The sequence below is a fragment of the Amphiura filiformis genome, chromosome 13, assembly GCF_039555335.1.
Source record: "Amphiura filiformis chromosome 13, Afil_fr2py, whole genome shotgun sequence".
Taxonomy (NCBI): domain Eukaryota; kingdom Metazoa; phylum Echinodermata; class Ophiuroidea; order Amphilepidida; family Amphiuridae; genus Amphiura; species Amphiura filiformis.
Genome location: NC_092640.1, coordinates 21,760,822 through 21,784,604, shown reverse-complemented (window position 1 = coordinate 21,784,604; position 23,783 = coordinate 21,760,822). Strand labels below are relative to the sequence as shown.

Here is a 23,783-nt window from a genome sequence, read left to right as displayed (position 1 = left end):
GTGCAAGTGCAGTTTCCTTTGGTAGTCTGTTCTGTATACAGTTCTCGGAAAGACTGAGTTGAGGTAGGCCTACAAGTGTCTTAGTGATTGCTACTTTCTGAAGCTTAAGGTTACCAACTATTTTAAACTGTTGCGATTTGGTAGTTCGCATCATCTTGCGAATGGTAGTGAGCTTTTGCAAAAATTACATTGATCATTTCATAGCGAGTGTTTAGAAGAATTCAACTATCATAGATATACTTTTGTAGGTCCTGTGGTTCTTGAGTTATGTTGTAAAGAGGGCTGAAACAACAACACTTTTGTAAAACATACGTAACTCATTAACAACAATAAATCAAGCAAGTTTTCAACGTATATGATTTGTAGAATGAACTTTTACAAAACATCAAAGTGTTATTTTTCAATAATAGGGCCTAAGATAATGAAAACAATACCGCGTCTACCCTAATAATATGTGGATGACCGTTATGTGTTCTTTCAATAATTGTTCCAACTATAGTGACACTTTAAACACATACGGTAATGGATGATAATGACGATATAACTGCAGGCATGTTTCCAGAAGATAATTAATGGACAACACGTTTATATGCTACTCAAATAAACCAATGAACAGTAAAATACATGAATATAAATCCTTCAATGACACTATTCATCTACTGTACTACCCAGCAAATATAAAACATTTTACAGAAAACGTTAAAATATCGGGTTGTATATAAGGTATAACAACGTTTTATTAACTTTCAGAAACGGATTCAAAACATTCTAACAAAAGGTTATCAAGTGTTGACAAGATATTTTGCAAAAATGTTTGCCAACAAATATTTTGCAATAACATGTTGCCTACTATTTTTTTTAAATGTTCTTTTTAGTGCTATTTTGATGTTTTTGTCAAGCGTACGAAATTTGGAGACCTGATCCTGACTGCGAAGGTTAATTGTGAAATTCTAGGGTGTGCGCATACTTTACATACCTGTAAAGTATGTTGAGGCTTGTGGATTAACGTCTAGCGTTGCGGCTTTGTATTTCAAAGCATCATGCGAATGGTACTATTAAGATTTGGCAAAAATTGCCATTATACGATAGCCCAGAAAACAATAAAGCACCGGTCAATTTAATGAAGTGAGGTCCAGATTTGAAAGTTGCACTTACAACAATACAAAAACACTCAGATATCATTCATTACCCAAGATTTCCTTCCATTATACTGAACTTACAAATCAATACAATTTACTGCAACTTTTAAATCTTGGGTTACATTCATTTTTAAAATGTACGCTGTGACGTCTTAGTCACTTGCTACAAATGAAGAGTCAAAATGTGCAGAAATAAATTCTGCTTCCAACGCATTTTACAGATTCGTAATACAATAGCCCGTTTTTGAATAATGACTATTATTTAAAGCGGGTAATTACTTTTTTGAGATATTTATATGTCATGAATAGCTGCGTGGGTGCCAAATATCAACATGTTAATATGATAAAATAGAGCATTATTGTTATACTTGAACTCTATGGTAAATAACTATAGAAACTTACTGGCGTGTTACGGATGACCTGCATGACATGTACACAACAATTATGTTTTTGCGACACCCTTTCAATATAAATATACATATCAATACCGAATTAATGTTAATGCCCACTTTGCATTTCAAGTTGGTATACGGCGGATTCATATTATATACGGTGCTTCCCGACTGAGAAGGCACTTTCTTTCAAATTTCTGGAGGATTTAAAAAAATAGTTTAATACCAGATTGTGGAGATTTGGAGACTTTTCGTTGACTTTGGGGAGATATTTTAATCTTGTGACCAAAAAGGTAAGATTTTGTCGTTAATAGTTTTTTGAAGCGTGTCAGTACAGTGTGCGTGTAAGTATCTGAGTACATGCATGATCTGGGACCAGGGAGTGGCATGTATTGTCATGCTGTTGTGTCGCATGATTTAATGATTGACAATCTGCTAAAAGATTCCACTTTTTACAGTGATTTTTGGTAAAAAAATAATACAGTTTAATACAGAGGAAATGATAGTATTTGACCGTTTTCTAAAAGCGTCATGATTCTGCAGATATATTTGTCGCTTGCAATATATTCTTAACTTTTATGAATGCTATTTGCTGCTATACTAGCCTTGATCAAGGCTTCCACCTTACTTTTTCTCTATTCATGCTCTTCATAGGACCCATGTATAATCAGTGGTAGAAGTTTATATCCCGGTATATTATATCATATATACTGGACTCTCTCAATTTTTTAGTCAGGTCAGATCCTGTGTAGGACGATGCGCTGGCTACATGAGCTAGGGATGAAGTGTGCCTTGTGGGCATTTGGTTGGCATTTTCCTCAAACACTACGTACCCCTGCAGTTCACAGTATATGATCTCACACCACCAAATCAGAGTCCCATAGAGATATGTGCTAAATTTGCCTTAAGAAAACGTCATTTTTTCTTCACAGGAGCGACTCAGTTTTAAGCGACAGCTATGATGGTTCAAATCAGCCCTTGCCTGATCCCTCTGGCTGGGAAAAAGTATAGGTTGACCGTCATTATTTTTTACGACTGGCCCTCAAAGTCTACGATGTCTGGGAATTTCCTATTTTTCAGGCAAAACCATGCCGGTGTTTCTGTAAAGAAAAGGCTGCTTAAAATCATTAAAAGTTATTCGATCTCTCCCATCTGTGGTACACTTGCAGGAATTAATATTACTAATCATGACCAATCTAAATTTGGCTAAAATTATGCAAATTTCTGCTCATTTTAATGCTTAAATTCAGAATCAATGGGTTTTTCTGAGAAGTGAAATTCAAGGGCGCACAACCATATATACTATTTGGTGGTGTGAAATCATATGCCTGAAGTATTTAAAGTAAGATAAGAAAGTCCACTATCTGGCCTAACAATTCAAATGTCAAATAGGTTTTTTTAAAGTTATGATGGTAAATATTAATTATTTCGAAAGAATAACTTCAAAATTTTGAAACAGAAATTTTTGGAAGTGGCAAAGCTTCCATGAATTTTACATTCACCACTTGAAGCAAGTCGAGCTGCTACGCTCGTATTGTACGTCCTGCTACACATATTTCATACGTTATACATTATTGCATTGTATTTGACATGCAATCCTCTGTTATCTTTTATTTGGTACGCCTTCGGTTCTGCACTGTAAAAAACAACGGATAACACTTATTAAACACTAAAACGCCTTTATATTTATATTCTACACGTAAAAGTATAGGAGGCGTTGCATACGATTAACACTGCTGTCGTTTATAAAAGGATTTATTGATGGATTAGTAACAATTTAACATGTTTATATCAATATTCGTGTTGGAGTGTTTATATTTTTATCACAAAAACCGCTATAAACGTGTGATGGGGATCGTATGCAACGCTTCCTATACAATATAAAAATAAACGTGTTTTAGTGTTTATTAAATGTTATCAGTTGTTTTTACAGTGTATTCGGAGTTCCCCTTTTGCCTCACACATCATATTTTGGTATTTTACGTGTAATGATTAATGAATATAATAAACTAAACTAAACTAAACTAAACTAAACTAAACCTAAACTAAACTAAAACGACCAGTGTATTAACACCACTGATCACGATCAGTGTATTAACACCACTGAACACGACCAGTGTATTAACACCACTGACCACGACCAGTGTATTAACACCACTGAACATGACCAGTGTATTAACACCACTGAACATGACCAGTGTATTAACACCACTGAACACGACCAGTGTATTAACACCACTGAACATGACCAGTGTATTAACACCACTGACCACGATCAGTGTATTAACACCACTGAACACGACCAGTGTATTAACACCACTGAACATGACCAGTGTATTAACACCACTGAACACGACCAGTGTATTAACACCACTGAACATGACCAGTGTATTAACACCACTGACCACGACCAGTGTATTAACACCACTGAACACGACCAGTGTATTAACACCACTGTACACGATCAGTGTGTTAACACCACTGAGCATTACCAGTGTATTAACACCACTGAACACGACCAGTATTAACACAACTGAACACGACCAGTGTACTAACACCACTGAACACGACCAGTGTATTAACACCATTGAACACGACCAGTGTATTAACACCACTGAACACGACCAGTGTATTAACACCACTGAGCATTACCAGTGTATTAACACCATTGAACACGACCAGTGTATTAACACCACTGAACACGACCAGTGTATTAACACCACTGAGCATTACCAGTGTACTAACACCACTGAACACGACCAGTGTATTAACACCATTGAACACGACCAGTGTATTAACACCACTGAACACGACCAGTATTAACACAACTGAACACGACCAGCGTATTCACACCACTGAACACGACCAGTGTATTAACACCACTGAGCATTACCAGTGTATTAACACCATTGAACACGACCAGTGTATTAACACCACTGAACACGACCAGTGTATTAACACCACTGAACACGACCAGTGTATTAACACCACTGAACACGACCAGTGTATTAACACCACTGAACACGACCAGTGTATTAACACCATTGAACACGACCAGTGTATTAACACCACTGAACACGACCAGTGTATTCACACCACTGAACACGACCAGTGTATTAACACCACTGACCACGACCAGTATTAACACCACTGAACACGACCAGTGTATTAACACCACTGAACACGACCAGGGTATTAACACCACTGAACATGACCAGTGTATTAACACCACTGAACATGACCAGTGTATTAACACCACTGAACATGACCAGTGTATTAACACCACTGACCACGACCAGTATTAACACCACTGAACACGACCAGTGTATTAACACCACTGTACACGATCAGTGTGTTAACACCACTGAACACGACCAGTGTATTAACACCACTGAACACGACCAGTGTATTGAACACGACCAGTGTATTAACACCACTGTACACGATCAGTGTGTTAACACCACTGAACACGACCAGTGTATTAACACCACTGAACACGACCAGTATTAACACCACTGAACACGACCAGTGTATTAACACCACTGAACATTACCAGTGTATTAACACCACTGAACATGACCAGTATCAACATCACTGAACACGACCAGTATTAACACCACTGAACACGACCAGTATTAACACCACTGAACACGACCAGTATTAACACCACTGAACACGACCAGTATTAACACCACTGAACATGACCAGTGTATTAACATTACTGAACACGACCAGTGTATTAACTTAACACCACTGAACACGACCAGTGTATTAACACCACTGAACACGATCAGTGTATTAACACCACTGAACATGACCAGTGTATTAGCACCACTGAACACGACCAGTGTATTCACACCACTGAACACGACCAGTGTATTAACACCACTGAACACGACCAGTGTATTAACACCATTGAACACGACCAGTGTATTAACACCACTGTACACGATCAGTGTGTTAACACCACTGAACACGACCAGTGTATTCACACCACTGAACACGACCAGGGTATTGACACCACTGAACATGACCAGTGTATTAACACCACTGAACATGACCAGTATCAACATCACTGAACACGACCAGTATTAACACCACTGAACACGACCAGTGTATTAACACCACTGAGCATTACCAGTGTATTAACACTACTGAACACGACCAGTGTATTCACACCACTGAGCACGACCAGTATTAACACCACTGACCACGACCAGTATTAACACCACTGAACACGACCAGTGTATTAACACCACTGAGCACGACCAGTGTATTCACACCACTGAACACGATCAGTGTATAAACACCACTGAACACGACCAGGGTATTGACACCACTGAACATGACCAGTGTATTAACACCACTGAACATGACCAGTATCAACATCACTGAACACGACCAGTGTATTAACACCACTGAGCACGACCAGTGTATTCACACCACTGAACACGACCAGTGTATTAACACCACTGAACACGACCAGTATTAACACCACTGAACACGACCAGTGTATTAACACCACTGAGCATTACCAGTGTATTAACACTACTGAACACGACCAGTGTATTAACACCACTGAACATGACCAGTGTATTAGCACCACTGAACACGACCAGTGTATTCACACCACTGAACACGACCAGTGTATTAACACCACTGAACACGACCAGTGTATTAACACCACTGTACACGACCAGTGTGTTAACACCACTGAACACGACCAGTGTATTAACACCACTGAACACGACCAGTGTATTAACACCATTGAACACGACCAGTGTATTAACACCACTGTACACGATCAGTGTGTTAACACCACTGAACACGATCAGTGTATTAACACCACTGAACACGACCAGTATTAACACCACTGAACACGATCAGTGTATAAACACCACTGAACACGACCAGGGTATTGACACCACTGAACATGACCAGTGTATTAACACCACTGAACATGACCAGTATCAACATCACTGAACACGACCAGTGTATTAACACCACTGAGCACGACCAGTGTATTAACACCACTGAACACGACCAGTGTATTAACACCACTGAACACGACCAGTGTATTCACACCACTGAACATGACCAGTGTATTAACACCACTGAACACGATCAGTGTGTTAACACCACTGAGCATTACCAGTGTATTAGCACCACTGAACACGACCAGTGTATTAACACCACTGAACACGACCAGTATTAACACCACTGAACACGACCAGTGTATTAACACCACTGAACATGACCAGTGTATTAACACCACTTTAAACGACCAGTGTATTAACACCACTGAACATGACCAGTGTATTAACACCACTGAACACGACCAGTATTAGCACCACTGAACACGACCAGTATTAACACCACTGAACACGACCAGTGTATTAACACCACTGAACACGACCAGTGTATTAACACCACTGAACACGACCAGTGTATTCACACCACTGAACATGACCAGTGTATTAACACCACTGAACACGATCAGTGTATTAACACCACTGAACACGACCAGTATTAACACCACTGAACACGACCAGTGTACTAACACCACTGAACACGACCAGTGTATTAACACCACTGAACACGACCAGTATTAACACCACTGAACACGACCAGTATTAACACCACTGAACACGACCAGTATTAACACCACTGAACATGACCAGTGTATTAACATTACTGAACACGACCAGTGTATTAACTTAACACCACTGAACACGACCAGTGTATTAACACCACTGAACACGATCAGTGTATTAACACCACTGAACATGACCAGTGTATTAGCACCACTGAACACGACCAGTGTATTCACACCACTGAACACGACCAGTGTATTAACACCACTGAACACGACCAGTGTATTAACACCACTGTACACGATCAGTGTGTTAACACCACTGAACACGACCAGTGTATTAACACCACTGAACACGACCAGTGTATTAACACCATTGAACACGACCAGTGTATTAACACCACTGTACACGATCAGTGTGTTAACACCACTGAACACGACCAGTGTATTAACACCACTGAACACGACCAGTATTAACACCACTGAACACGACCAGTGTATTAACACCACTGAACATTACCAGTGTATTAACACCACTGAACATGACCAGTATCAACATCACTGAACACGACCAGTATTAACACCACTGAACACGACCAGTATTAACACCACTGAACACGACCAGTATTAACACCACTGAACACGACCAGTATTAACACCACTGAACATGACCAGTGTATTAACATTACTGAACACGACCAGTGTATTAACTTAACACCACTGAACACGACCAGTGTATTAACACCACTGAACACGATCAGTGTATTAACACCACTGAACATGACCAGTGTATTAGCACCACTGAACACGACCAGTGTATTCACACCACTGAACACGACCAGTGTATTAACACCACTGAACACGACCAGTGTATTAACACCATTGAACACGACCAGTGTATTAACACCACTGTACACGATCAGTGTGTTAACACCACTGAACACGACCAGTGTATTCACACCACTGAACACGACCAGGGTATTGACACCACTGAACATGACCAGTGTATTAACACCACTGAACATGACCAGTATCAGCATCACTGAACACGACCAGTATTAACACCACTGAACACGACCAGTGTATTAACACCACTGAGCATTACCAGTGTATTAACACTACTGAACACGACCAGTGTATTCACACCACTGAGCACGACCAGTATTAACACCACTGACCACGACCAGTATTAACACCACTGAACACGACCAGTGTATTAACACCACTGAGCACGACCAGTGTATTCACACCACTGAACACGATCAGTGTATAAACACCACTGAACACGACCAGGGTATTGACACCACTGAACATGACCAGTGTATTAACACCACTGAACATGACCAGTATCAACATCACTGAACACGACCAGTGTATTAACACCACTGAACACGACCAGTGTATTAACACCACTGAACACGACCAGTATTAACACCACTGAACACGACCAGTGTATTAACACCACTGAGCATTACCAGTGTATTAACACTACTGAACACGACCAGTGTATTAACACCACTGAGCACGACCAGTGTATTCACACCACTGAACACGATCAGTGTATTAACACCACTGAACACGACCAGTGTATTAACACCACTGAACACGATCAGTGTATAAACACCACTGAACACGACCAGGGTATTGACACCACTGAACACGACCAGTGTACTAACACCACTGAACACGACCAGTGTACTAGCACCACTGAACACGATCAGTGTATTAACACCACTGAACACGATCAGTGTATTAACACCACTGAACACGATCAGTGTATAAACACCACTGAACACGACCAGGGTATTGACACCACTGAACATGACCAGTGTATTAACACCACTGAACATGACCAGTATCAACATCACTGAACACGACCAGTGTATTAACACCACTGAGCACGACCAGTGTATTAACACCACTGAACACGACCAGTGTATTAACACCACTGAACACGACCAGTGTATTCACACCACTGAACACCAGTGTAAACACCACTGAACACGACCAGTGTTTTAACACCACTGAGCATTACCAGTGTATTAGCACCACTGAACACGACCAGTGTATTAACACCACTGAACACGACCAGTATTAACACCACTGAACACGACCAGTGTATTAACACCACTGAACACGACCAGTATATTAACACCACTGAACACGACCAGTGTATTAACACCACTGAACATGACCAGTGTATTAACACCACTGAACACGACCAGTGTATTCACACCACTGAACATGACCATTGTATTAACACCACTGAACACGATCAGTGTATTAACACCACTGAACATGACCAGTGTATTAACACCACTGAACACGACCAGTGTATTAACACCACTGAACACGACCAGTATTAACACCACTGAACACGACCAGTGTATTAACACCACTGAACACGACCAGTATATTAACACCACTGAACACGACCAGTGTATTAACACCACTGAACACGACCAGTGTATTAACACCGCTGAACACGACCAGTGTATTAACACCACTGACCACGACCAGTATTAACACCACTGAACACGACCAGTGTATTATCTTTCTGACAGGTTATGATGGAGGATAACGAGAACAGACCTAAAAACAAAAACTATGGAGTGTGTGCTTTCTGGTGTCTGATGATGCTACTTACACAGCCGTGACGTTAGTCACGGCTGTGTCTTTTTTCTTACAGGTTCTTTCTTTCTTTCTTTCTTTCTTTCTTTCTTCTTTCTGTCAACCATTACATTTGCTCTAGCACTCACATGCTTACATCGATTTTGACCTAACTTGGTCACAATGATCATTGACCGTGCCCCTACATGTCACATGAAACTTGTGGGGTCAAAGGTCACGCAGGGATCACGGAGGTCAAAAACGTAATTTCAGCTCAAAATGCATCTTCTCCCACATATAACGTAGGACAGTAATGCCACTTGCACACGTGCATTGTGATTACCCAGTGTCTATTTGGTGTACACAGATTTGGGGTCAAAGGTCATTAAGGGGTCACTTCCGGTAAAAAACAAAAAAAACCTTCAAAAATTTTTATTAGCTAAGTAAAACATAGCACAGTAACGGTATGTTCACATATGATCTGTAGTTATCCAATGTATATGTGGTATTTTTTTATTTGGGGTCAAAGCTCATTAAGGGGTCACTTCCGGTATTAAAAGAAATACCTCTAAAATGCATCTTCTTCCACAGATTATGTAGGACAGTGACGCCACTTGCACACATGCATTTTTATTACCAAGTGTGTATGGGGTGTACACAGATTTGGGGTCAAAGGTCATTAAGGGGTCACTTCCGGTATAAAACGAAATACCTTCAAAAAAATTTATTAGCTAAACAAAACATAGGACAGTAACGATGTGTTCACACATGAATTGTGGTTACCCAGTGTATATGTGGTATTTTTTTAATTTGGGTGATAGGTCATTAAGGGGTCACTTCCGGTATAAAACGAAATACCTTTAAAATGCATCTTCTCCAACATATTACGTAGGACAGTGACGCCACTTGCACACATGCATTGTCATTACCCAGTGTCTACGGGTTGTACACAGATTTGGGGTCAAAGGTCATTAAAGGGTCACTTCCGGTATAAAACGAAATAATTTCAAAAAATTTTATTAGCTAAACAAAACATAGGACAGTAACGGTATGTCCACCCATGAATTGTGGTTATCCAGTGTATCTCCGGTATTTTTTATTTGGGATCAAAGGTCATTTAGGGGTCACTTCCGGTCTAAAACGAAATTCCTTCTAAATGCCTCTTCTGGCACAAATAACAGCAGAGTGATGCCACGTGCAAACGTGCATTGAGATTAGCCGATGTCTATGGAGTGTTCTGAGATTTTGGAGTCAAAGGTCATTAAGGGGTCACACCACGGCTGTGTTCGTGGTCTTAGACCACAGCTAATTCTTCTTGTTGCTGGACTTGTCTTCGCTATCGGTAAGAGAATGGCATAGTTCTGTCGCTAAAAGTGAGAAAGAAAGAAAGAAAGAAAGAAAGAAAGAAAGAAAGAAAGAAAGAAAGAAAGAAAGAAAGAAAGAAAGAAAGAAAGAAAGAAAGAAAGAAAGAAAGAAAGAAAAAGAAAGAAAGAAAGAAAGAAAGAAAGAAAGAAAGAAATATAGAAAGAAAGAAAGAAAGAAAGAAAGAAAGAAAGAAAGAAAGAAAGAAAGAAAGAAAGAAAGAAAGAAAGAAAAAGAAAGAAAGAAAGAAAGAAAGAAAGAAAGAAAGAAAGAAAGAAAAGACTTTATGTATTTTTTCGCATATTATCTTAATTTTCATAGTGTATTTGACCTTGATTGGCCCAAACACGAAAGCAGAGGAAGTACAAACAGGCCCAGTCTCCACCGTGTGTAATAATACAGCCTGTGTTAGTTTAGGTAAGTAGGCCTACACCTACCGTAAAAACTCGATAGTGAGCATATGTGCTTACTATCGAGCGCTTTTAAAACATGCAAACATGAAGAGCCACATCCACAAAAGTGTAAAGGGTTTTGAATGATCATATTCTGTCTTCTACAGGTAAAGCATAGATCCCTTGTTCTCTAATTAAAAAATAATGCATGCGTAAAATGGATTTACAAAAAGTCGATTCTGGATTCGGCTCTCTGTTGAATTTATAACGATATGTGTGCTGTTATTGTTGTTGCTCGGTTCAGCTTGTTGCTATTGTCAGATTCTTGTTATTGTTAATATTGTTGTCATTGTTATTTTCATATTATATTAAATGATGTGTATTGAGCATGTTAATCCGATTAACTACGTCATGCGCTTCTACGGCGTATAGGGCCTAACCCTAACACCTAAAAATACCACAAAATACCACGATGAAAAATTAAGCGCATGCGTGAATCCCAGGGTCTGCAATGACGCAATAACCCTAAGTGTTATATGCTCACGGAATTGCTGCCAGGGCAGCGATAACCCGTGTAGCTACCGGTCCGTGATCGTGTGGTTGGCATTCGGGGGATCAACATCAAAGGTTCGAATCCCTGGACTTCTTTGATTTCTTTGTTCTTCTTTGACTTCTTTGTTCATCTTCTCTCCTTTTTCGTATCTTCTTTAACTTCCGATATCAAAAAGCAGGGTAAAGTGTTAGGGTTAGTACCCCTGGAAGTGCCTAACGCGATTCAGCTTTGCTCTATTAAAAAAATCGGCGAAATGGCCCTCTATAGTCATATAAAACAAACGGACCGTTTATAGTCAGAACAGGGTTCGTCAGTATACGGGAATCATAACGAGAATGCAATTCTCTTCCACTCGCTGCTTCAAACAAGAATGTTTGCTGCTCAAGGGTGATCATATCAACCAAGTTTCATGACAATCCAACTATGTTCATTTCCAGCTCACTCGCTGCTTCAAACAATGGACTCCAGCGTGGATCCCTGTAATGATTTCTACGATTATGCATGCGGTAACTGGATCAAGAACACCATCGTACCAGATGGACATGATCAGGCCAAAACTATGTATTCTGATATAGACAGGCAACAAGATTTGAGAGGTAAAGATATAATAACAAGAAATCCCGTAAAAGGGACTACCTCCGTATATATCATTGATATATTTTTACTGTGAGTTAGGCTTGATGTTAATACAGGGTGTAGCTGAAGAGTCAAGCCTCTGTTGTGTTTCTTGAGATGGACATGAACCAAGATTTATATACATGATATATAGGATCAAGTAAAATAAAACTTAAACACTTTTTTATTTCGCCCATTTCCCCAAACATAAATATTGATTTTCCCTGAATAAACATCTCAGAGCTTTTTCATATTTTTCTCATTATTAAAATAATACTATACTTTTTGTTCGCTTTGCTGTAGTTCTCTTGGAAGCTCCTTACAAATCGGACGAACCGGAAGCTGTCAAGAAGGCAAGGACATTGTACGACTCTTGCATGGACAAAGGTATGAAAATATAGTATTATCACTTAAGGGGGTACTACACCCCTCGATAAATTTGTGTCTATTTTGCATTTTTCTCACAAACTAATAACACAGTGGTAACAAAAATAATGTATATTATAAGGGCAAGGAGTCCAATTACTACACTGGAATTTCAGTGACCCAAGACAAGCGGTTTGTTATTTATGATAAGAAATAAGGTACTGCTAGGATGTACCTCATTTCCGATCATATATACTGAACCGCTTGTCTTGAGTCACTGAAATTTCAGTGTAGTAATTGGATTCCTTGCCCCAATAATATACATAACTTTTGTTACCAGTGTGTTATTATTTTTGAGAAAATGCAAAAATAGTCACAAATTTACCACAGGTGTAGTACCCGTTAAGGATCTGGAATGAGCGTTTTGAGCGTTTCGACAGTATTTTTGTGGGACATGAGAGCACATCAGACATATCGAATTGCATTCTGAATACGCAGAATGTCTTTCTGATATCAATAAATTTTTATTTTTTTAAATTCACGATTTAATACAAATTTTATGACAAATTATTAAAATTTGATATTTTTCACATTTTTGATATATAACAGTCCTCGAAGTAAATTTTATCAATCTAATGATATATTCTTAAAATGTAGGCTATGTAGCTGGGAGGAAAAGCCGACGATCAATTGAAAATTTTGACCTTTCATATTGAAGATATGGATTTTTTTCCCAAAAAGACCTAATTTTTTTGGTGTTTTGGGAAAAAAATCCGTATCTTCAATACGAAAGGTCAAAATTTTCAATTGATCGTCGGCTTTTCATCCCACCTACATACACTTCAAGTACAAATCATCATATTTATACAGTTTTCTTCGAGTACTGTTAAATATCAAAAATATCCATTTTAATCATTTGCCATAAAATGTATTACATTGCGAATTTCAAAAATCAAAATTATTTGATATCAGAAGGACATTCTTCGTATTCAGAATGCAATTCGATACGTCTGATGTGATCTAATGTCCCACAATAAATACCCACCAAACGTTCATACCCCATCCCTTAACTCACTAATAAAAAGTTTGAAGTATATACCTACCTGTCGAACACTCTTAGAAAAAAATGGTTCTTGGCTGACATGTCCTGTATATAGAACCGTAGAATCTGCTAACTAATCACGACTAATTTCTTGAAAAATATAAAGCCATGTTATAACATTTCCATAAAAAATAGATTAGTATTTCTTTAACATAAAATGTTAGCTTTTACTGTCAGATATGACCCGTTTTAATTTTTAGCCGGACAACTGAGGTAAAGCAAAGAAAACTGAAATTTACAGCGCAGATGTCGCCAATGCATGTAACTCCTTTGGTTGTGCACGGGCCTTTCATAGCACGCCAGAGTGGACAAAACCTAAAAAAACATTGAGGAAAAAAAAAAAAAACACATTGAGAAAGAAAAAACTCCACCGAGAAAAAAAAATCACATCGAGAAAGAAAAAAACTCCATCGAGAAAAAAAGCACACTGAGAAAGAAAAAAAACTCCATCGAGAAAAAAAAAAAAGCACACTGAGAAAGAAAAAAACTCCACTGAGAAAAAAGCGCACTGAGAAAAAAAAAAAACACTCTTCAAGAATAAAAAAAATATCATCGCAAAATAAGAAGAAAAAAACTCATCGAGAACTAATAGGATATTGTCCTCTTTGGCGTGCTATAGTGACGATCTAACTTGAAACACTGGCCGAATAAACTATGCATCACATACGTCAAACTGGCGTATCGATAAATAACGAACCGCTTGTCTTGGGTCACTGAAATTCCAGTGTAGTAATTGGATTCCTTGCCTCTATAATATATATAAATTTGGTAACGTGTGTTATTAGTTTTTGAGAAAAATGCAAAAATAGGCACAAAATTGGCCAGGTGTGTTAGTACCCCCTTAAATTTATGATTTTCTGAATGGGCAATTTGTATAATGACGTTATAATTTACAATTGCAGAGACGCGGGAGGCAAACGGTATAAATATAATCAACGGCGGAACGGAGGCTGCATTCGGTGGATGGCCTGTACTGGGAAGTAACCCAGGCGGGAATTTTAATGCTGATAATTTTGACATGACAGCCATGATGACGGGGTTGTTTGTCTACGCTGGCAGTACATCGATAGCGCGAGCTACTGCAAAGTACTATGAAGACTCAAAGGAATTCAAACTTGAGGTATACAGAATTAAATTTAAAACACTGTAACATATTTTTCTTGTGCGCTTTGGGCTATAGTGTCTTGCAAACAGACATGTCTTCAACAACTTAACCCTCTTCACGCAGGTGTCGACTGCAGACGACATGTTTCAAAAAAATTCTAAAAAATCACAAATTTCCGAAATGCAAATTTTCATTACCATATTTGGAATCAGCATGAAAAATGCATTGAAATGAGTACAAACAAGCCTATTATTGGTTCAGTGGTTCTTTAGATAGCTCTTGATATTTTGAGAAAATATCTCAAAATTTGGACTTTTTATGTTGAAGCCTATGGCTAGCATGCAGAGCATTAAACAATTATAGAAAAATGTGGCTTGGCTGAAGAAACAAGCTATAGGCTAGACACGTCAGTTGAAACATGTCTTCCAGCAATCGAAACCGGTTTCTAAAACGCGTCATACATTTTACTTTTAGACGTCTCTTGACTTTGTGTCTTAAATTTTGAGTGGTCTTGCGTAAAGATGCGCAAAGATGCGACTTTGTGTCTTATTTTTGATCAAGCGTCTCAAAACCAGATTCAGAGGACATGTGTTAGATGGTGGGGCTATTATCAGACAAGATCACAAGACACGTGATTTCCCGTGTTTTCTATTGTTGAAGACATGTCTAATTGCAAGACACTATTGAGAAGATGCGAAATTTAAATTACACTAAACTCTGCCAAAGAACTATAGAGTAGGCCTAGTTCTTACTTAATTGGCTATTCCAGTTCCGATCCATACACCCCATGGAAGACATGACCAGGGCCGTTGCCCTAAAAACTACAATAAGTTCGTAATATAGCCCCTGGAACGGTTGGGCCGGTATATTGGGCCTACAATGATGTTGACCAGGCGCGTTCAGGTGATGCAGACAAAGAACTAATGATTTTGCCAAATCGATGTGCGCATCCCATCAGTTATCCACACCCCGCCCTTCATCAGCATAAGCGTAGATCCCGAAGGATGGGGGGGGGGGGTAAATCCCCCCAATATTTTGCTAAGGGATGGTCCACACAATCTTTCCCCATCAATGTTGACGCCTGTATGTGGGTTTCTGACCAAATTAACCTCATATTTTAAGCCATAAAAGTGCCAATCTCTGTGCGCTTCGCGCGAATTTATTGCAGCACTTTTGCACCATATTTCGCCAGTTTAGCTTCAATATCGCAATATTTTCGCGCGCATTTGAACCATTAACTTATTCTGTCGCCAAAAGGCAACACTTACTATAAATTATTCAAGACATTTGTGACGTGTCATGTCAAAAGGAGACACTTTTGGGCAGGATCGTAAATGGAGAAATAGCCAAAAATCTGTCATAAAATTTGTATTATATCGCCAATTTCAAAAAAATCAAAATTATTTGATATCAGAAGGACATTTTTCATATAAAGAATGCAATTTGATGTGTCTGATGTGCTCTCAGGTCCCATAATATATACTGAGTCAACGTCGCTACCCCAGCCCTTAACGTAGCAGAATTTTTCAAACAGAAGGAGGACTTTATTAATGTGTTTAATTAATGTTTGTTTGTTTGTTTCAGATATCTGCTGGGACATTTACAGCAATGCCCAACATAGAATATCTAGTTGGCAACAACTACCAAAAGGTAACTATGAGGTTCTTTGTTTATTGGTTTGTACGTTTGTTTGTTTGCTTGATAGTATACCAAGACCAAAAACAATGGCTCATGTTAAAATATTATGTACCTATTTCTAACGTAGGAGCGGGATGCCCTAGTAGACTACATGACCAATGTGGCTCTCATTCTTGGAGCTAATCCAGCCATCGCGAGGCCAGAAATGGAAGCCGTGGTGAACTTGGAGAAGAAACTTGCTCTGGTAAGGGACCGTTCGCAAACACTTGTAAGGGGGGGCCTGATGCAAAAAGGGGGGGCCTGAAAAATGTTTGGCCCTCCTAAGGGGGGGGGGGCCTGAAAAAAATGACCACAAATTTTCCTGGAAAAATTGAGTTTATATGCTTTTCTATGGGGTTGACCCATAATTTTCATGTCAAAAAGGGGCCCCTGAAATTTTTGATCTCTCTGTAAAGGGGGGGCCTGAAAATTTTTCGCGATGATTTTTTTTTGCATCAGCCCCCCCCCCCCTTACAAGTGTTTGTGAACGGTCCCTAAGTTGGGGACACTACTTGGGGACAGTGTATAGTGTGGCCTGGCAGTGACTACAGTCTAGTAAACACGCCCATTCAATTTCACCATCTAAGGGCATGACATGTCCAAAGACATGTCCAGTACACATCATGACACGTGCACACTTCATGCAAAACATGTCAAGTTCTCCATAACTGCAGTTTTTATTTAAAATATAGAAAAATATGGCTTTTGTAGTCTCATTCACCTTAATGTTAATACTAAAAAAAATAAGAAAAGGGACATCAAACTGGGCATCAAACCGCTTGACAAGGTTGTATAGGACATGGACATGCGAGTATAAAAGGAATTACACAAAAACACAATTATTTTCCCAGTGAATGAAGGAAAGACATGGCGATGTTTTAACATGATTAATTGAATCGAATAAACTGAATGTATATTTGCCTTGTCTCTGCTACAGGCCTACCTCGATAACCAGCCAACACCTGACAACGTAATGACTGTTCGTGAAATGCAAGCCATGTATCCTGATGTAAGTGGTCATAAGTAGGCCTATAGACGAATCCAATTTCACGCATTCCTACACCTCAATGGCAGCTATATAGCTGGGTCCCCGTCGGCTCCATCTCACCTAAAATGTGAAATGATGCGGCCTTGGAGGGGATTTTAAACTGCATGTTACACGTAGACAAAAGAATGATGACAGTTTACAACACAATAGAATCTAACATCGATTTTTAAGTGGCTTTAATCCACCCAATTGGGCAGTCACAACACTAGTCGGGTGCTGCGCAGGGACCCAAAAATGGCCGACCAAATCCTGACCATGACTTGGCTCGTTGGATTCGTCTATATATGGTAAAAACACAGTGTCTGATTTTGTAGATTACAATTTACTATATAGTAAATACAGCTTTTTAATTTGGAGCCGACTGATTGAAATACCTTGCAAACACAAAATGTTTATTAAACGTTATGAACATGTTATAAATGTGTTTTGGTTTTGGTTAAAACGTTTTAAAACGTTTTAATAACATTGAAATGTCAGGTTACATAAAGTAAAGAAAACTTTTGAAAGGTTTTCTATTAAAAAAAATCAAAAGTGTTGTCAAAATGTATAGTAAATATTTTTGGTAAATATTTTGCAAATTATTTTGCCAACACTTAAATTATATTATGTTGGAATGTTTGCAGCAAGAATTTTTTGAATGTTATCAAAACGTTTTGTACCTTTCATATAAAAGCGTTTTCCAAATAAATAAATAAATAAATAAATAAATAAATAAAATAACCCGACATTTAAACTGTTCCTGTCAAAGGTTTTGTGTTTGGTGGGTATCTGCCTCCAAATAAATGCAGTGCGCGATTATTTAGAGAGATGTGTATGGCAAGCTAGTTGCCCAATAATTCGAAAACCAGGTTTTTCGATAGAAAAAAACAACAACAGGTTTCTCGACAAGAAACTAATTTTTTTGATCGAAAAACCTGGATTCTCGGCGAGAAACCTATTTTTTCAATCGAAAATCCTCATTTTCCAAATTATTAGACATTTAGCTTACCATAGACGTTCAAAAACCATGTAATTTAATCTTAATGTTTTCTTTATTTTAAGATTGACTGGACGGTGTTTCTCACCACATTAATTCCTGAATCAGTAGCTACTATTACCGATGATTTCAAAGTTGTCAACGTTGATGGAGATTACCTCACAGAAGTATTTAGAATTCTTAGTGAAGAACCAGCAAGGTATAATGAAAGACAGAGAAGAAAAAGACTATCGCGTCTGACGTCAGGGCAAAGGTGCGCCGTGATTGGTTGCTGACCTGCGCAGTACGTCATTTTCTGATCAGTCATCAGAATTTCAGACGCGAACTAGTCTTTTTATCTCTGTATTTCATTATAGATACCCAGGAAACACAAACATGTTCTTAAAACGTTTATTCAAAACGTGTTAATAACATTTAAATGTCGGGTTATATAAAGATCATGAATACATTTTTAAAATGTTATCTAAAACTTTTTTGGTTTTGGGGGAAACATTTTTGCAAAATATTTTGACAACAGTTAAATAACATTCTGTAGAATGTTTTGCATCACGTTTTCAAAAATTGATATGTGCATAGTGTCAAGAGATATATCTATACCAATTTTGCTACATTTCGGTCAAAATTACCGTTTAAAAATGCTCTTATTTGAACCGTTTATCATAATTGCCCTAATTTTCAGACCGTTTAACACATGTTCTCAATTTTGATTTAGTTATTTTGCTTTAGCGTTTCTGAAATCAAATAATATTGGTTAATAAACATCTTAAAAATAAAAGCTGTATCCAAGATTAGGGTCCCTAGATATCCTCTTACGGGCGCTCTAAAACTGTGAAAAATATCATATTTTAATACGGTAATTTGTCATAAAATTTGTATTGTATCGTGAATTTCAAAAAATGAAAATTATTGTTTTTATGATGATTGTTATTAAAACGTTTTTATACTATTTATATAACCCGATATTCTAACCTTTTCTGTAAATAAGTATGTTTGCTGGGTTTATTAGAACCATTTGATGCTCAATACCTCTATATCTGCCAAACTATTGAACTATTGTGATTTTTGTTCTTAATGTTTGAGCATGTAGGCCTACTTGCGAATACCGTAGGCCATTTGTGTTTTATTTTACTTTGAATAATGTATTTTGGTATGTTAACTTTTATTTAACAGTTGTATAATTTGATATGACTCAGAACTGATGTGGAAATCCACTCGCCAGTTATTTGGTTAATATAAATTAAACCAGATACATGGCCAATGGATCTTCCAGTGAGACGGGGAAAGACTCAAACAGAAACATACGGAGAGCAAAATATAACTTCAGAAATAAACTTTAATTCCTCATCAACAAAGTGATCACAACATAATATAGATGATTGAATATGCTCAGGTCCTTCCTCTACTGCGGCTGGCTGTCAACTACCCAGAATAATAGACGAGGGTAATTGAGGAGAGGGAGCCGCGGAGCGATATATTTAAATTAGAAACTATGGAAAGCAAATAGCGCCATAACACACGCCCTGCCTTTCTTGAATTGGCGCCTGACAATTCTAATTTAATATTATAACTTTTTAAAATAGCAATTTGAATTGATCAACATATGATTTAAAAATAATTATATCTTTTTAACACAAACTTTAACATCAGACATAACATTTCATCAAGTAACTGCATGACTAATAATTAACTGCATCTTTTCATCTGAAACATTTAACTCCAAAACACGATTGGATGGGAAGAAAATTATTTTTTTTAAACAACATCTTTTAAAACTCTGAAGCTCGTACAGCAGACAAGGAAAAAGGGAAATAGGGGATGACAAACTAACACAATTCTGAAAGACATCGACCAAGACCTTGCACAATCCCCAAATTGGGCATTTACAATGTAGTTCCATGTGTTTCAGAAAGTGCGAAGATCTTACTCTACACCTTAAACTACCCCTTAAAATTAACCCTAGAGTTCATAATCTTGAATCGCTGAATCCCTGGCCAGTAGATCCACCGCTGTCGACATGAACCCATTCGCTGTACTGTACTTGACGCTGATCTTGACATTGAACTTGACACTTGCGTGATGAACTTGACATTCAATTTGTCGGTGTGATTCAGATCATGTTTTCCATAAAATTTTAAACATGACGTAATAAGAATTGCTTTTTGCAATTAGACGATAACTGATGACGGATGTCAATATAAATAACAGAAGAATTTTGGAGAAAGCAGCGCAAGGAGATTTGTGTGAGGATTTCATGTTATTCATTTTGTTACGAGTCGTACTTGACTCGAGGCCAAAATCACCTTTTACCCGAACTCACACGAATGCACAACACAAATAGGCCTACACTGTTTGATTAAGCTAACAAAATCTAAGTATTTAACTGAAAGCACGTTACGATTGGTATAATATATGACAACAAATGCACATACACAATAATCAAATATAATCACTCTTTATCTATTTAGTACTTAGCCAGCATTCTTCTTCTTGGTGATCATAAAGTTCTTGCAATGTTCTGGACGACTGATGTAATATATCCTTATTCACTTGTCCTGCGAAAATCAGCGAAGTCCAGTGTACACTTGAGTTTATAAATATCCTTGCGTATGAAATCCTCACACAAATCTCCTTGCGCTTCTTTCTCCAAAATTAACTCATTGCGTTGCTTTCTCCACAATTAACTCCTTGCGCTGCTTTCTCCAAAATTGGTGCTATTTCCACCTTTCACACAATATCTTCAGGAAGCAGGACTGCGATGCAGTTGTCCCCACTTATTTTGACAGCTGTGTTGTATCAAAACACCAGACTTCAGCAAGTCGACAGAAGAATATATATTCCTTTCTTGGAAGAAGTACGTTCCTTGACGCATTCTAGATCTTCTCCGACAACACTGGCAAATAGCAGTACTTTGACTACATAAATATTTCTGGTTTACAATTTCCTTTCTTTGAAGGAATTGGACTGTAAGCATATTAGCTAGCTAGCCCAGATCAACACTATCAACTGTGACAATAATTGTGTTTACATTTTCTTATATATCAAGCAATGGGAAATCCCAAGTATTAATAGCCAAATGTGATCTTGGGAATTCCCAAGCCTTAATAACATTAACCTTTCTCATTACATCACTTCCTTAGGGGAATTCCATTACATCATTTTTCACTTTACAACCTCAGGGGGTTTCCAAATATTCCAAATTAGATATGATTCAACTTGTTTTGCTCAATTTGAGAGGGGAATTCCCCCAAAATGTCATCACTCATGTAACTTTGTAAACAAAGATAAATCATCAAATTAAATTACTGAGGGCACATCACAATTTACTATAAGATCAATGTATTAACATTAAGGTGGTACTACACCCCTGGGCAATTGTGTGCCTATTTTTGCATTTTCCTCCAAAATTATAGCGCATTGGTGACAAGTAAGATAAGTATATTATAGAGGACTACAAACACTCCACTGAAAACTTTATTTCAGCACAGACAACAGTTGTGGAGTTACAGTCAAAAATGAGGGAAACCAATATTTGATCAATAAATCAATAATTAAGTCGTCTTGAGTCACTGAAATTCCAGCGAAGTAACTTTTGTCACCAGTGTTTTATCAGTTTTTGAGAAAAATGCAAAAATAGTCAGAAATTTATCAAGGGGTGTAGTACCACCTTAACTGCAGTTTTTAGCTCAATGGCTAAAACTGGACAAATAGGCCTATAGCTCCTGCTATCTCACTCGTCTTAAAGTATGACAAATTGTTTAATATTTAAGGGATCAGTTTTTCTGACGGTAATTTGGTGCACTACTACGTTACAGACCATTGTGCAGTAGCGTATCCATCGGGGAGCAGAGTGCCCCCTGACAAAAATGAGAGAAAAAAGTGCCTCTCTGACAAAAAATGAAAGAGAAAATCAGGAGGGTAAAGGAAAAGAAAAGGGGCAAGGAACCCTTTTCTACTAAAATTCAGCCCGATCATGGGCCAAAATATATAGTGTAAATTACAAAATCGCGCACATTGTAAAAATAAACCCATTTCCATCCTGATAAATGAGCGACAATAGTGTAAAATACCCAATTTTTGTGCGCTACGCGCGCACAATCGTCCAAGTAAAGCCTTTTTTGAAGCTTGAAGACATACAGTCTTTATGTATTGTATGATGCAACAGTAATATCGTTTTCGTCTGTGCCCCCGTAATTTTATTTTGTCCCCTCCCCTTGACCAAAAAGCTGGCTACGCCCCTGCCATTGTGTGGTCTACTTCAGCCATAATGGTAATCTAGTTAACTATGTTGTGCACAAAAAAATACCCGTATATACTTGAAACAAAAGCTATCTGAAAGATACTAAAACTAAAATAATTTTTTACAAAATAAAGTAGTCGATCATGGAGAATTTTGTGCTGCGTATTTTGATACTTCATTCGCTGCGACTTCCCCTTAACTTATACGCATTTGAATGACAAAAGGTATAGAGTTTTTAAAAGTGATACATTTGGATATTTTCTCCTTCAATGCGATGTCTGGTGCCTTTTGTTACGGGCTCAGTGCAGCCTGGCAGATGAACGGTCACGCCACTGTGCTCAATAACTGCGTGCTTCAGAGGAAAAGTCAATGTACCTTTTTTGTGTCACTTTTGAAAAGCTTTGCAGTCAAGTTAGCTCAATCGATAAGGCGTTCGACTTTGGTGCGAGAGGTTGCGAGTTCGAACCCTGGTGGTGCCAAGTATGCTCTCGTGGAAAAATTGAGTTAGCTTGAAATTCCCTTGGACAAGGAACTCACTGATAATTTGTCTCGTTGTAACCCGTACGAAACTCGGGGAGCTGATCCTGGTTGCGATGGTTATTTGTGGAATGTCTAG

At 38.1% G+C, this 23,783-nt stretch overlaps 1 protein-coding gene across 1 annotated transcript in view; it reads left to right on the top strand.

The window, feature by feature from the left end:
* Positions 1–1,620: 1,620 nt before the first annotated feature.
* LOC140168112 (membrane metallo-endopeptidase-like 1) overlaps positions 1,621–23,783 on the top strand; it is a 58,984-nt gene continuing 36,821 nt past the window's right edge. The window contains exons 1-11 of the mRNA XM_072191416.1: positions 1,621–1,824; positions 9,689–9,769; positions 11,046–11,076; positions 11,418–11,513; positions 12,479–12,637; positions 12,960–13,043; positions 15,027–15,244; positions 16,814–16,879; positions 16,995–17,111; positions 17,844–17,915; positions 18,996–19,129. Of these exons, the coding sequence (XP_072047517.1) occupies positions 9,692–9,769; positions 11,046–11,076; positions 11,418–11,513; positions 12,479–12,637; positions 12,960–13,043; positions 15,027–15,244; positions 16,814–16,879; positions 16,995–17,111; positions 17,844–17,915; positions 18,996–19,129 (1,055 nt within the window). The 5' untranslated portion in view covers positions 1,621–1,824; positions 9,689–9,691. The remainder of the gene's footprint in view (positions 1,825–9,688; positions 9,770–11,045; positions 11,077–11,417; positions 11,514–12,478; positions 12,638–12,959; positions 13,044–15,026; positions 15,245–16,813; positions 16,880–16,994; positions 17,112–17,843; positions 17,916–18,995; positions 19,130–23,783) is intronic.